The sequence below is a fragment of the Borostomias antarcticus genome (genome assembly GCF_949987555.1).
Source record: "Borostomias antarcticus genome assembly, chromosome: 32".
In the NCBI taxonomy this organism is placed as follows: Eukaryota; Metazoa; Chordata; class Actinopteri; order Stomiiformes; family Stomiidae; genus Borostomias; species Borostomias antarcticus.
Window position 1 is genome coordinate 2,438,149 of NC_140265.1, and position 13,708 is coordinate 2,451,856.

At 42.1% G+C, this 13,708-nt stretch overlaps 1 protein-coding gene across 2 annotated transcripts; it reads right to left on the minus strand.

The window, feature by feature from the left end:
- Positions 1–7,216: 7,216 nt before the first annotated feature.
- LOC311327361 (membrane-spanning 4-domains subfamily A member 4A-like) lies at positions 7,217–12,282 on the minus strand. Of its 2 annotated transcripts, none has more exons than XM_084460399.1 (7): positions 12,207–12,282; positions 11,994–12,104; positions 10,638–10,694; positions 10,207–10,374; positions 8,787–8,900; positions 8,577–8,657; positions 7,217–8,262 (listed from the first exon to the last, which is right to left on the minus strand). In XM_084460399.1, exons 1-7 carry the CDS (start codon positions 12,264–12,266, stop codon positions 8,224–8,226), a joined length of 630 nt encoding a protein of 209 aa, XP_084316525.1. In that variant the 5' UTR covers positions 12,267–12,282; the 3' UTR covers positions 7,217–8,223. The 2 variants fall into 2 exon arrangements, with proteins under 2 accessions (XP_084316525.1, XP_084316526.1); XM_084460400.1 differs by having other exon boundaries at positions 8,557–8,657.
- Between the last annotated feature and the right edge of the window lie 1,426 nt (positions 12,283–13,708).

A 13,708-nucleotide genomic window follows, 5' to 3' on the forward strand; every position in this document is an offset into this window, starting at 1 on the left:
GACATCAGCATTGCACAGCAGCCGACACCTGACTGATGTTGCATCACAGTGTTCTCTGGCCTCAACCCTACCAGACATCCCAGCATCAAAGCTGCAACAGAACAGAAGGGAGATTGAAGAGAGTGCATTAAAATAGTGCATTAAAATATTGGCCACAAATAAAATACAACCATACCATGTCCATAAAATGGAATCGCTAATACATGACAATGATAATTACCTGAAGTGCTGGTAACTCAATGTTTGGGAGCTTTTTGAAATAGCTACTCAGATGCTGGTGCCAGTTGTAGCTTTCAACAAGCACTGTGCCGTCCTCAAGTCCGACAAGCTGTGGGATGTTGACTTTCTTCACAGGAGCGCTGTCTCTCACCACCCCAGCAATGTCAGTAAAAGTCTCCACTCTGGTCTTCCTCTAGTGCTGCTTGATCAAGCCAAAGCACCAGTCAGGGGGAAACTTGGTGTGGCCTGCAATCAGGAAGTGTAGGTCCAGCTTCAGGTGAAGCTTGTGCATGGTCGGCCAAGCACAGTACCACAGCACAACGTTGTTCTTGTTTTGTCCACTGCAGTTGTCACAATGAAGGCCCACATGTGTTTCTCCAACTTAATAGTTGTTGAAGAAACGTAGTTGATGACTGCATTGCTGCTCTTGACGCCATCCCTTTGTCGATCAGGTAGTTCACTTGCTTTTATGGTACCTAAACAGAAAAAAGCTCAATTAATGAACAGAAATACTGATCAGAAGCCATATTACAAGAAATTCCTAACTTGCAGATCCCATCATAATTGTAGGTTATGGGTTACGATTTGCTTAATACCTACTGGAGAAAAACATCCTCTCTTAATCCCTTCACTTTAAACTTAAGACATAGTTACATACATGCAGGGGTCAACATTAACTTTTTAGCTCACCAGCCAAATGTCTGGTAGATGAAAAATTGTACCCGCCAAACCTTTTTTTCCCCAGCCAAAAATAACATTTATATGAAGCCTGTTTTGTGTTGCGTAGACATACAGTACATTTAAGCTGCATAATAACATGATATGGTGGTGAATAAAAACAGTTGTCAGAGCAGATTCCTGGTGCTACAGCACAGGTGGTGTTGTAGTTCTATCCCAGGGCTGTACATGAACTTTTTTAGCACATAGCACTGGTGCTACAAGGGTTGATAGTTATGCAGTTCATCACTTAAAACCACCTGGAAAGGGATGTTACTGTACGTATACAATATGAAATAAAAACAAATGTTTTCAGACAAGCATCTTTAGGTTTTCCCGGCTTTTGATTTTGCGGTGTCTTCCACATTTGGGTTATCTTCTTTTTCATTCATAATTTCAACATATTTTTCCTTTGCTCTTTTGTTTCGGTTTTTCTCTATGATCTGAACAAGGAACCAGTGTTTCCTGTGGAATTGATGTCTTGGTGTGGTGGTGCCAAGCTGAAGACAGCTAAAATAAGGAGGATTTCTATACCAAAGCGGGGGTCTGGGCGTCCTTCCCCAAAAAAGTTTCAGAGACCTAGTTTCCGGTATTCTGGTGACTTTTAAAGAATGAAAATAACAAAATCTTGAGACATATATAATTGAAAAGTATACTGAAACAGCATGTTTAGCCTACATGAAATATGCTTTCTTTAATTTTGAGTGATGGGGTGAGAATAATAGATAGAATGTTTTATTTAATAAAAAAAAGTTATGTTTGATGCCCATTGATGCTTAACTGCATACTCATTCCTTCTACATCATCACTCTTTCTAATCTCTCATCCTGCCCTGTCCCCTTCCTTCTCCTCTCTCTTCTCCTGCTCTCCTCTCAACAACCTCTATCCTCTCCTCTCACCTGTCCCTCCACTCTGTGCTGGTCCTGTCTTCTCCTACCAAAATCACTGCCTTTTTTACATAGCTTACATAAATAATAGGCTACATTAGGCGACGCTTAACTGATATTTCGCTGCATTTGCTGTTGCTTTAACTGGCACTTTTAGGTGGCTGGAGGAACATTAACGCAAGCTAGCGTCGTTAAACTTTAGGTTCAGCCAGCCAAAAAGACGGTCGCTAAATCAGTCACTCAGGGCAGCGCCTCTGATTTGCATGTTGTAGGTAGTGTGGGCCATGTCTATGGTGTGGGCCATGTCTATGGAGTGGGCCGTCTCCTTGACAAATTATGCTTGCTGACTGACAGACAGCAGCGCACAAACTACGTAGATGGAGGCTCCACTTCGGCTCAAACATTGGCTAGACTACTGGGTGTAGCTCCACGTCGTGTTTCTAGACTGTATTTTTTAGATAACGTTACATATTTATCACACTTCAACTATAGGCTATTTTTTACTTGTCCAATCAGACAACTGCATGAGGCACTTGCCTGAACAGAGTTTACTGGTCCAGGGGAAGCTATAGGCTAGTTTACTGGTCCAGGGGAAGCTATAGGCTAGTTTACTGGTCCGGGGGAAGCTATAGGCTAGTTTACTGGTCCAGGGGAAGCTATAGGCTAGTTTCCTGGTCCAGGGGAAGCTATAGGCTAGTTTACTGGTCCGGGGGAAGCTATAGGCTAGTTTACTGGTCAGGGGGAAGCTATAGGCTAGTTTACTGGTCCAGGGGGAAGCTATAGGCAAGTTTACTGGTCCAGGGGAAGCTATAGGCTAGTTTACTGGTCCGGGGGAAGCTATAGGCTAGTTTACTGGTCCAGGGGAAGCTATAGGCTAGTTTACTGGTCCAGGGGAAGCTATAGGCTAGTTTACTGGTCCGGGGGAAGCTATAGGCTAGTTTACTGGTCCAGGGGGAAGCTATAGGCTAGTTTACTGGTCCAGGGGAAGCTCTAGGCTAGTTTACTGGTCCAGGGGAAGCTATAGGCTAGTTTACTGGTCCAGGGGGAAGCTATAGGCTAGTTTACTGGTCTAGGGGAAGCTATAGGCTAGTTTACTGGTCCAGGGGAAGCTATAGGCTAGTTTACTGGTCCAGGGGAAGCTATAGGCTAGTTTCCTGGTCTAGGGGAAGCTATAGGCTAGTCTACTGGTCCAGGGGAAGCTATAGGCTAGTTTACTGGTCCGGGGGAAGCTATAGGCTAGTTTCCTGGTCCGGGGGAAGCTATAGGCTAGTTTACTGGTCCAGGGGAAGCTCTAGGCTAGTTTACTGGTCCAGGGGAAGCTATAGGCTAGTTTACTGGTCCAGGGGAAGCTATAGGCTAGTTTCCTGGTCCGGGGGAAGCTATAGGCTAGTTTACTGGTCCGGGGGAAGCTCTAGGCTAGTTTACTGGTCCGGGGGAAGCTATAGGCTAGTTTACTGGTCCAGGGGAAGCTATGGGCTTGTTTACTGGTCCAGGGGAAGCTATAGGCTAGTTTACTGGTCCAGGGGAAGCTATAGGCTAGTTTACTGGTCCAGGGGAAGCTATAGGCTAGTTTACTGGTCCAGGGGAAGCTATAGGCTAGTTTCCTGGTCCGGGGGAAGCTATAGGCTAGTTTACTGGTCCAGGGGAAGCTATAGGCTAGTTTACTGGTCCAGGGGAAGCTATAGGCTAGTTTACTGGTCCAGGGGAAGCTATAGGCTAGTTTACTGGTCCGGGGGAAGCTATAGGCTAGTTTACTGGTCCGGGGGAAGCTATAGGCTAGTTTACTGGTCCGGGGGAAGCTATAGGCTAGTTTACTGGTCCAGGGGAAGCTATAGGCTAGTTTCCTGGTCTAGGGGAAGCTATAGGCTAGTTTCCTGGTCCAGGGGAAGCTATAGGCTAGTTTACTGGTCCGGGGGAAGCTATAGGCTAGTTTACTGGTCCGGGGGAAGCTATAGGCTAGTTTACTGGTCCAGGGGAAGCTATAGGCTAGTTTACTGGTCCAGGGGAAGCTATAGGCTAGTTTACTGGTCCAGGGGAAGCTATAGGCTAGTTTACTGGTCCGGGGGAAGCTATAGGCTAGTTTACTGGTCCGGGGGAAGCTATAGGCTCGCCTACCTGACTGCTCTCACTTCATTTCACCTCACTCATCCTCCCGGCTTCAACACGGAAAAACCCGCTAACGATCCATACAAGCGGCTCGCTGTCTGTCGCATGCGTGCTACAGGGCAAATAATTTTATGTTTTTTCATAGCACATGCGACATATATGTCGCAATGTACAGCCCTGTATCCCCAACTGAAAATATTGATCTAGTGATAAGTCAACCCATTGCTAAATCACAAACTACTAAGCTATCCCATAGGAATGAACCTATAACCATACCAGCTGGGCAAGTTGACTTTGCTAGCTACCTAACCTAGCCTTAATGATATTGTCCTGCTCAATTGCTGTGCAATCTGTATTTCACAACACTGGTTATTCTACTCACAAGACAGTCCCAGTCAGCTGACGTTGCTTGCTGTGTGAATAGTTTTGCTACGTACGTTGTGAGGCAAGTTTTGGTGACAAGGACTAGCTAGCTTACAACAGTCTGGCCTAGTTAGGAGAGGCGCTCATATTTACAAGTGTCAGATAAACATGAAACTTCACTTACCTCAGCAAAATGGTCTATTGTAACAAATGCTGGGTTTTGAAGCCTCGGCGCTACCAATAAATAACTTATTTAGACGCGTTCTGTCTGAGTGAAATTATTTTTCCGAGGTAGTCTTCTTCTGTGTTGGTGGAAATGCTTTGAAGCTTCAACCCAGCATTTGTTAAAATAGACCCTTTTGCTTAGGTAAGTGAAGTTTCATGTTTATCTGACACTTGTAGGCTCTCCTAACTAGGCCGACATTATTATTTTGAAGGAAAAGTGAATGCACCAGCAAAGGACTGTTAACAACGGGACTGAGAAGGGCTACATTTCAACCAGACATTCCAGTGAAACCAGATAGTCAAAATAACTAAACTAATATAAAATGGGCACCGCAAACGCAGGCATTTCTGATGATTTCCTCAGTCCAGTCCGTACGCTTAATAATGGCGATTTCATCTGTCTTCCTCTGCTACGGTTTCAAGAATGCACGCATAGGCTACTTGTGCTGACTAGGCTGTAAAAGGGTCTATAATTAACAAATATGACCCACGCTCGTTACATAACTTCTACAACATCCAGTGACAAAATATGTCATGGTACCTTGGTATGTCCACACCAAGGATCGAACTCACAACCTTCGCCATGATAGGCAGCGCACTATCCACTCAGCCACTGCTGCCCTGTGGAGTCTTTGGTTTTTATGTTCTGGGACTACTGCCTCTTGTGGTAGCAGCAATGGAATTGCAGGTCAACAACAGACAGCAAGACGCAAGAAGCACAGACAAAAAGGATTCCCTCTCCTTGGTGTGTCGGCTTACAGCCAACACACAAAAATACAATAATGATATTCATATCCAAAAGTCTAATATGTTAACAGGATGCAAATTAGTTGTTTTTTTTCTAACCGATAGTCGACTCTCAATCGGTTATTTTCGTTCAACCGAAATGTGACCGTGTCTGTGAGAGGTGCTATATCAAATAAAATGTACTTAATTACTTACTCCTCTGGGATTACTATCAGGCTCACCCAGACAAGCCTGAGCTGCATTTCCCAGAGGCATCGTGGCGCTACGTTCATCGTAGTGCTACGATGAACGCCGTAGCTTACGATAAACTTTGCGCTACGATGCCTCTAGGAAACTCAGCCCTGGTTGGTCGCCAGGTGGCGCCCCTAGACAGGGCGGGGTACTGTCACGCCCTCCATCTCCACCTAGCTCTACCCTCTACTTTCTCCCCTCTACTCTCCCCCCTCCCCTCTGGCCCTCGGTGTGGGGGCGTGGCTGCAGGCTCCAGTTGATCCATCTCTCATTCCATCTGCGCTGGCTTAATTACTTACTGTGGTCACCTGTGGTCCATCATCTCATCACCACCGTGCAGTATATCAAACCTGGCTTCCCAACCACTCCTCGCCAGATCATAGTTTCTTACTCTCATGCCAGTTGCAGTTTTGGCTTTCTTTATTTTGTGTATCTGTGACCTGGTTACTAATAGGGATCTCTGTCAGCCACCAATTACACCCTGTCGAAATGACGCTTTAGTAAGGTCAAGGTCAAGGTCAACTTTATTTATAAAGCATGTTTAAAATCAACCGAAGTTGCATCAAAGTGCTGTACAATATATAAAATAAACTAAAACAAAAAAACAGAATAAAGTGCACATAATCACAGAACAATAAAAGGACAGGACACAAAACAGGACAAGGGATGTAGGCTATCAGGCCTCAAAAGCCAGTGACCACTAAGGGTGTAACAATATATCGTGCCACAATATATCGCGATACAGAAACGTCACAATACGTATCGTCAAGGTGAAAACAATATTGTGATACTGCATGTTTATTGTATATCAGTGAACACTGGCTACACAACGCTGGTAACAAACATGTCTTTTGTCTCTAGGCCTATCCATGATATTACAACAATTAAGCTCTAAATTCACAGTGTATTGGAGTAGAAATGTGGAGAAATGCACTATTGGTGTGAACAGCAACACTACTGCAACGCTTCACACCTGCCCTTAGTGTATCGTATTGTTATCGTCAACCCAATATCGTGTATCATATCGGGAGATTAGTGTATCGTTACACCCCTAGTAACCACACAAACTTCCGTGCTTCCTCTCAAACTTCCCCGAAAATGGGGCCAAGACGTAACGTTCAACTACAGGGCCCCTTTGCCTGTAAGCCTCTGTAAGATGGTGTACACATATCCTGTGTATTCTGTGTGTAAGGGGGCACTCTTGAGAGAGAGATAGATAGATAGAGAAAGAGTGTTTCTTGAGCTAGAAATCTCTGAGTTAACTGAGTCTTGTCGTGTTCATGTTTACTGATTAATCTGAACTAAACCAGAACCACCCAGCAAAAGGGGGAACCGATTACTGGATTCAATTTGCGGGTAACGCTCGCTGCCACCACCTTTTTTTAAACCGGTATGGTCTAGCGTCAGAGGTCGTCAGAGGTCTACACAAACACCACACAACACAGGCTTAAGGAAAACAACAACTTTTACAGTATTCAAAAAATGTCATTTAAAATTCATAACGTTAGCATGAGGTGGACGGGACACTTTTCGAACCCCGATGCAGCTACCCTCACTGAAGCTAAGGGATTCATTTGACAGCACTGCACCCTCACCCAAAATAAAGAAACACACCTGGAAACCAATACACTCATAAAACCCAAAGAAAACAACCGGCCTGCCACACCGGCCTCAACACAGCCACTTCTGCTGACCGTACCACTCTCTGCAATGCCTTCCGGTCTAGCATGGTGCTACTCCCATACCAGGCAGCGATGATACTAGTCAGGATCTCAATTGTGCATACAGAAACTGAGTATCTGGGGAGACACTCTGAAATTCTTTATATTTGTTTATTGATTTATTGCGTTTTAAGGACAGACATGAAGACGGGAACAGGTGTGGGCAGTGTGAAGACAATCAGCCAGAGGTATCAGTTTACCAAAAATAACAACTATGCCAGAGACTGTGCAGTATTGGGAATATCGCCATGGGTAGGAGGAGTTATTAGGCCTGTTGAGTAGCTATGTTAGCAGTGCTTAATACACATTGTTCAGAATCCCATGACATCTGGGAAGTGTTTTTCCTAGACAGGACATTCAAGCTCTCAGATCATGCATGCTGCTCCTTCACTCTTTCAACACCTTCAGTAGGAGGTACAGCACCTGATGATAGCATCACACACTCCTGTTCTCCTGTTTGAAGGTGGCCCTCTCAGCTGTAGATGTTAGACTGGCATATTATTATTGAATTAGAACCAATGAATTACACACTGAGGATACACCATACATGCTTTACTATAAACTGTTTGGCATTAAGTGCTTGCTAAGAGTTGTCATTTTGTCATTATTATACAGTACTTGTTTTTCAAACATACAAAGATAGAGAAACAGAAATGCTAAACCTATGCTATGATTTGACTGTCCCCACTTGATACAATGACTAACCCATATTTCTCCAATGGCATCCAAAGGCATTTTTTACTGCGACTGTTGATAGCCTCCCTTGGAAATTAAAAATCAACAGAGAATTTCCAGCCCCTTCACACTAATTGGGTCTGGTGAAACCAGGCTAGCAAAGACGCATCTAGGACGTGATTTACCTTAGACAGCAGAATTATTTGGAGCACATCAGTGTGCTTATTGCCACTGTAGCAGTTGAACTTGCTGTTGGATGCAGGGAAATATAAAATGACGGACAGAATACATGGTATAAACATGAGAAGTGGATCAGTCAGCAAGGCAGCTTCTCAGACGAAGTATCCAGGGGGCTGATCTTTCTGATGAACCTGCGTTGTGAGAAACCAAGATCAGAGAACACGTATTACTGAGTAAGAGATGTACTACAACATGGTGTTGGCTTTTGGCGTTTTTCTTTTTGATGTTTCTTTGTCTGTTAGTCTGCGTTGTGTTTTTAAAGTACAATAAGGTTGCAGCATCACTCAGCTGATACCACATCTAGTCTGGTCTTCTTGCAAATGAAGAATGTCCAACATGGGATTTGGAGCGGCGAAAACACAGGTTTATTGTACTGGTTTCAGCATACAGAGTTCATGGAATAGACACTTGTCCTAAGTAAGTACCTCAAGTTGTTTCACAGTACCTGATGGTCCATCAGAGGGGTAGCGGGGCCTTCAGCTACAATGCTGCTCTGAAGTATGTCACTCCCAATGAAATACACTGGCTAAAAGACAGACATTTTCTTTCGGTCAAAACACAGTGGGCTCCAGTATTATAGACCTACAGTCGAAGCACATTTAATTGTCGGTCACTAACTGTAAACACTTTTCTCTAACAACTGAACAAGTCTTACTTGAGGCCCTGTATTGCAGGTAGCCTTGCAGGCAAACGATGACATGCAGATGGAGACGATGAACTCCAGTATTGTGAGAACCAACATGACACCTGCAATTCCTGTGGATCTGACCTGTTCACAAGGACAGAGATGGGTGAACAATCTTTAGTTAAGCTGTTGGATATGTTGACCAGGCTGATTGCATAGGGAAAACAACCAATAATTATAAAGTAGGCTATGAGTCCTATACAGTATAATGAGTTGCAGAACGGAAGATAGAAGGTACTCATACCTATCAATAAAGTACCTACTGTACAGGCCATAGGTTGTGGTTTTGCCTTGATAAGTGTGATGGGCATGTGGTGAGTCATGTAGCCTTGGCTACTGTGTCACTCGGCCTAACTGCCATTGGAGAATCGGGGTCATAGGTCAGAGAGAGCCCTCAGTGCATGAACACACTTTTGGGAAGTGAAGTACTGTAGATTCATCAAGGTGAGTAAATCAGCTCTTTCCTCAGGCTGGTGTCAGTTAGACGGCTGAGAGTCAAGAAGCTACAGTTCTGAAAACAATGGCAATGAAAAACAATCAGTCTGGTCATGATGAGTTTGTAATTCCGATAGTGTATTCTAGATATTTTAATTATTTCGGCTCTCCAAGTGGTATTGTTATAGTGATCTTTTAACATTGGAGACAACTGGCAATTCCACATTCTCCCATCTGAGACTTGACCAATGGCAGCTGCATGATATAAGCCTATTGTGTCTTGAAGATGATGGTGTTGAGTGCAGAAATCAGTTGCAGCTGAATATAGCTTATATAGCTATACTGCTCCATTCTGATTGGACTTTGGCTGAAGCGAGTCCATGAATACATTTTCAGCTGGTACCACCTACGGCGGGGGATTATACCGATAGGAGCGGAACCCTTAAGGGGTGGAGCCTACCGACGTAGAATAGATATGTACTGAGTGCTACTGTATATGTTTAGTGTCGGAACATAAAACAGAAAATGGTAGGTTGGGGCAAGTGGGTGAGTATAGCTAACATACTTGCCTTGGCAGCGAATGTTGCAATTTAAATATTACAACCTTTTCCCAATGTGACTTTTAATTTCCAGTTTTACTCGTTTCTATCACAAGCGCTAACCCTAATCGATTTTCATGCTTGAACCTACCTAATCATTCAGCATGTCTAAACAGAAAGCATTTTGCTTCAACATTTTGTTTCACCTGCTAAAGTTATACACTACTGGCTTCTACGCATGAAGTGCTAACTCTGTCAAACGGTAATATAAATTATTTTGGAGCATCAAAACCTTGAGTGTATTTGATCATTTCCCCCATGCGATCAGTTGCAGTCACACAAGTGCTGCCTGAAACATTCTACTGAATAAATTGATATTGAATATATATTGAATAGATATAGATATGTGGTCTAACCTTATATGGTTGTTGATAGCGAACACAATCATCATATTGTGATGAATAACCACCGTATCGATAGCAACTCATATGTAACAGTACTCCAGCTGTGTCAGCAGAGTAGAAAATGATGCCTATGCCAGCAGCAATGCAGGCAATAACACTCATACCCAGTGTTGCATTCACCTGAGGGAGGGAACAGAGAGAGATGGGATTGGTTATTGATTGTGTATACAGCAGTACAGTAGAACATAATGCTCTTTTGTCCCCTTTGCCACTATGCAGTGTTAGTGTGTGTATCAACTGACCAGCACTACTACAGCCGACTATGAAGCATGGCCTGTTACCATCAATTAAGGCTTTGGCAATATTCCTTTACTGTGTGTGCCAAGGGAGTGCCTTTACATGTGTGTGCATGTGTGTGTGTTTAAAGACAGCTTGATACTGACCAGACATGTGTTTAGTTTGTTGTCAGATGCAATAGCGAGAGAGCCAGTGGCAATGTACTATGGGAAATAGAGTAAACAGTTATTAGGACACATGTAAAGCAGGCCTAATGAATTAAATAGTTTTTACGGACAGAAAATGAGGATTCCTAATATTTATCTGACTGTTGAGCAATCTACCAGAAAAGAGTTACAGTAAGGGGGAATAACAGATGAACACAACATTCTATTTCAACATCCCCTTTTTCACAGAGGGTCAGTAGCGTTTCTAGCTGATATGCCACCTTGGACGAACCCCCCCGCTACGGCGCAGGCAATTCTGATTGACGTGCGATTTGGTGACGGGGGGGGGTTACTTTGCGGAGATTCGCAGAGTTTTTTTCTGCTCCTCTTGCCGCCCCCCCCCCCCCCCCCGAGATGCCCATGTTGCCCATGCCTAAATACGCCACTGCAGAGGGTACATGGTAATTATAATAATAATAACAGAATACTCATGATAATAACAATAACAACTACTACTACTAATGCATTTTCCTTATAAAGAACTTTTCATAAAACTCAAAGTGCATGAAATAAAACATTTAGCTACATTAAAAACGGTAAAAAGGACAGACATACATTGAAACGTTTTGCTTCAACTGTATCAGCCTCTCTGACAAAGGGGGGGGGGTTAGGATCATTTAGTCCTAAAACTGTTGTTTATTACTGTATATTGAGTGGGTTCTAATACCAAGAACAAAACCTGTTTAATGTGTTTGTTAATTATTTAAAATGATATACTGTAAGAGAAAAACAAAAGTGCTTATTTGTCATTGTCTTTATGATAACCACTCACTGTGTGGTCCTGACTAGACCACTTTGTGTTGTCTTCTTTTTTTGCTAGGACTATTTGTTGATTGCATTATTCTATTAAAAAATATGAAAAATAAAATATAAAGCCTGTTGAACAGGGATGAGTAGTTTAGAAACGCCCACCATGAGAGGAAACGTTGCCTAATTTCTGAGAAACCCTTCCTAGATAGCAAGCGGATGTGTAATGATTCTGGGCCATATATGGGCCGGAACTAAGCCACAAGGGCCATCTGGATCAGGCTTCCTTGATTTCCAAAATGCCGTGGCTGTCAGTCATTTAGATAGTTTAAGTTGATCTGCGTTTTTACAGTTAATTCACAGTGACTTATTTTCGCTAGCAATAGAACACTGATGATGAGTTTCTTGTGTATTTTGCATTTGTGACGTATCCACTTTTGTGTACAGGGCAGCAAGCTATCATTTCTGAAGTGAGAAATGTGCCTTAAAATGTCCCTTCAGATTACGGTGAAAATATGCTTGGAAAAGAAGGGTGGGTAGGCTACTTACAATCATTGATGCCCAAAATGAAGTTCCAGACAAAACAGCAAAACTACCTCCATTCACAGCTATCACAATTCCGATTAAGAGCATGACTACCCCAATCATGATCTGTACAGTCTGGAGAATGAAAACGAAATATAAGGACATTTTGCAATATTCATAATAGTAGTAGTCACCAGTGAAGTACTTATCATAATTAATGAATTAATTATTTGTTACCCCTAGTGCTTTTGGATGCCCCTTCCGGAATTTTTCGAGCTTTGAGTCCGTCTGTCCCATCGTGACCGTGGAAGAAGCCTCCGTTCCAGTCCCATTCCCACCATGATAAACATGTGTGACTACTACCTGTAGCTGGTTGGTGTTTCTTGCTGTAACGGTCATCTTCTGATAAATGGTTGCAGCCTATGTATAGTAGCCTATATAAACTGAGTGATCTGTGCTCTAGTTGTGGGCAGGGTTGTTGGACTGGGTAGTTCCAGAAAATGTGCATGAGTCACTTCTGCAATTTAGAAACGCCCACCATGAGGAAACATTACCGAGGTAAAGTTGGTTTCACGTTCGACATTCGTCAGACATTCATATTCGAAATTTTAGGGACCGTAGAGAAAGTACAATCATAATCAGGAAAAAAATCAATTACTAAAATTGGACAAAGACACCACAAACCATTCGCAAATTATTCTACTAATCAATATCGATCTGGGACAGCTTTTGGATGTATGAAATTATTGATTACCAATTTATTAAAAATCAATAAATCAATTAAACCATTATTTAATGTGGTTAGGATCAATAACTCTGCCAATTTTGGGCAGAGACACCTCAAACCACTTCTGAATTATTCTACTAATCAATATCTATTTATGACACCTTTTGGTTTTCTGAAAATATTGATAACCAATTAATTGAAAATCAATAAATCAATGAAACCAATATTTCATGTGGCTGGGATAAATAACTTTGCCAGTTTTGGGCACAGACACCTCAAACCCTTTCTGAAGTATTCTACTAATCAATATCTATCTATGACACCTTTTGGTTTTCTGAAAATATTGATTACCAATTTATTAAAAATCAATAAATCAATTAAACCAATATTTAATATGATTATGATCAATAACTGCCAATTCTGGGCACAGAGACCTCAAACCACTTCTGAATTATTCTACTAATTAATATCTTTCTATGACAGCTCTTGGATTTATGAAATTATTGATTACCAATTCATTAAAAATCAATTAAACCAATATTTAATATGATTAGAATCAATAACTATATATAATTTTGGGCACACACACCTCAAACCCTTTCTGACTTATTCTACTAATCAATATCTATCTATGACAGCTCTTGGTTTTATTAAATCAAAGTTTTTGATCAAGGGGTTTGGGGTATCTGTGCCCAAAATTGGCAAAGTTATTGATCCTTATCATATTAAATATTGGTTTAATTAATTAATTAATTTTTAATAAATTGGTAATCAACATTTTCAGAAAACCAAATGTCATAGATAGAGATTGCTTAGTAGAATGATTCAGAAGTGGTTTGAGGTGTCTGTGCCCAGAATTGGCAAAGTTATTGATTAAAAACTTGACCAAATATCTGTCTGATTGATTAATAAATTGGTAATCAATATTTTCAGAAAACCAAAAGGTGTCATAGATAAATCTTGATTAGTAGAATAATTCTGAAGTGGCAGTTATTGATCCTAACCACATTAA

Coding starts and splice junctions, on each gene's coding strand:
- LOC311327361 (XM_084460399.1), bottom strand. CDS start 12,266: ATGGGACAGACGGACTCAAAGCTCGAAAAATTCCGGAAGGGGCATCCA. Junction 10,375..10,637: donor ACAAACTAAACACATGTCTG/GTCAGTATCAAG, acceptor TCCCTCCCTCAG/GTGAATGCAACACTGGGTAT. Junction 8,658..8,786: donor CCTGCAATACAGGGCCTCAA/GTAAGACTTGTT, acceptor TCTGTCTTTTAG/CCAGTGTATTTCATTGGGAG.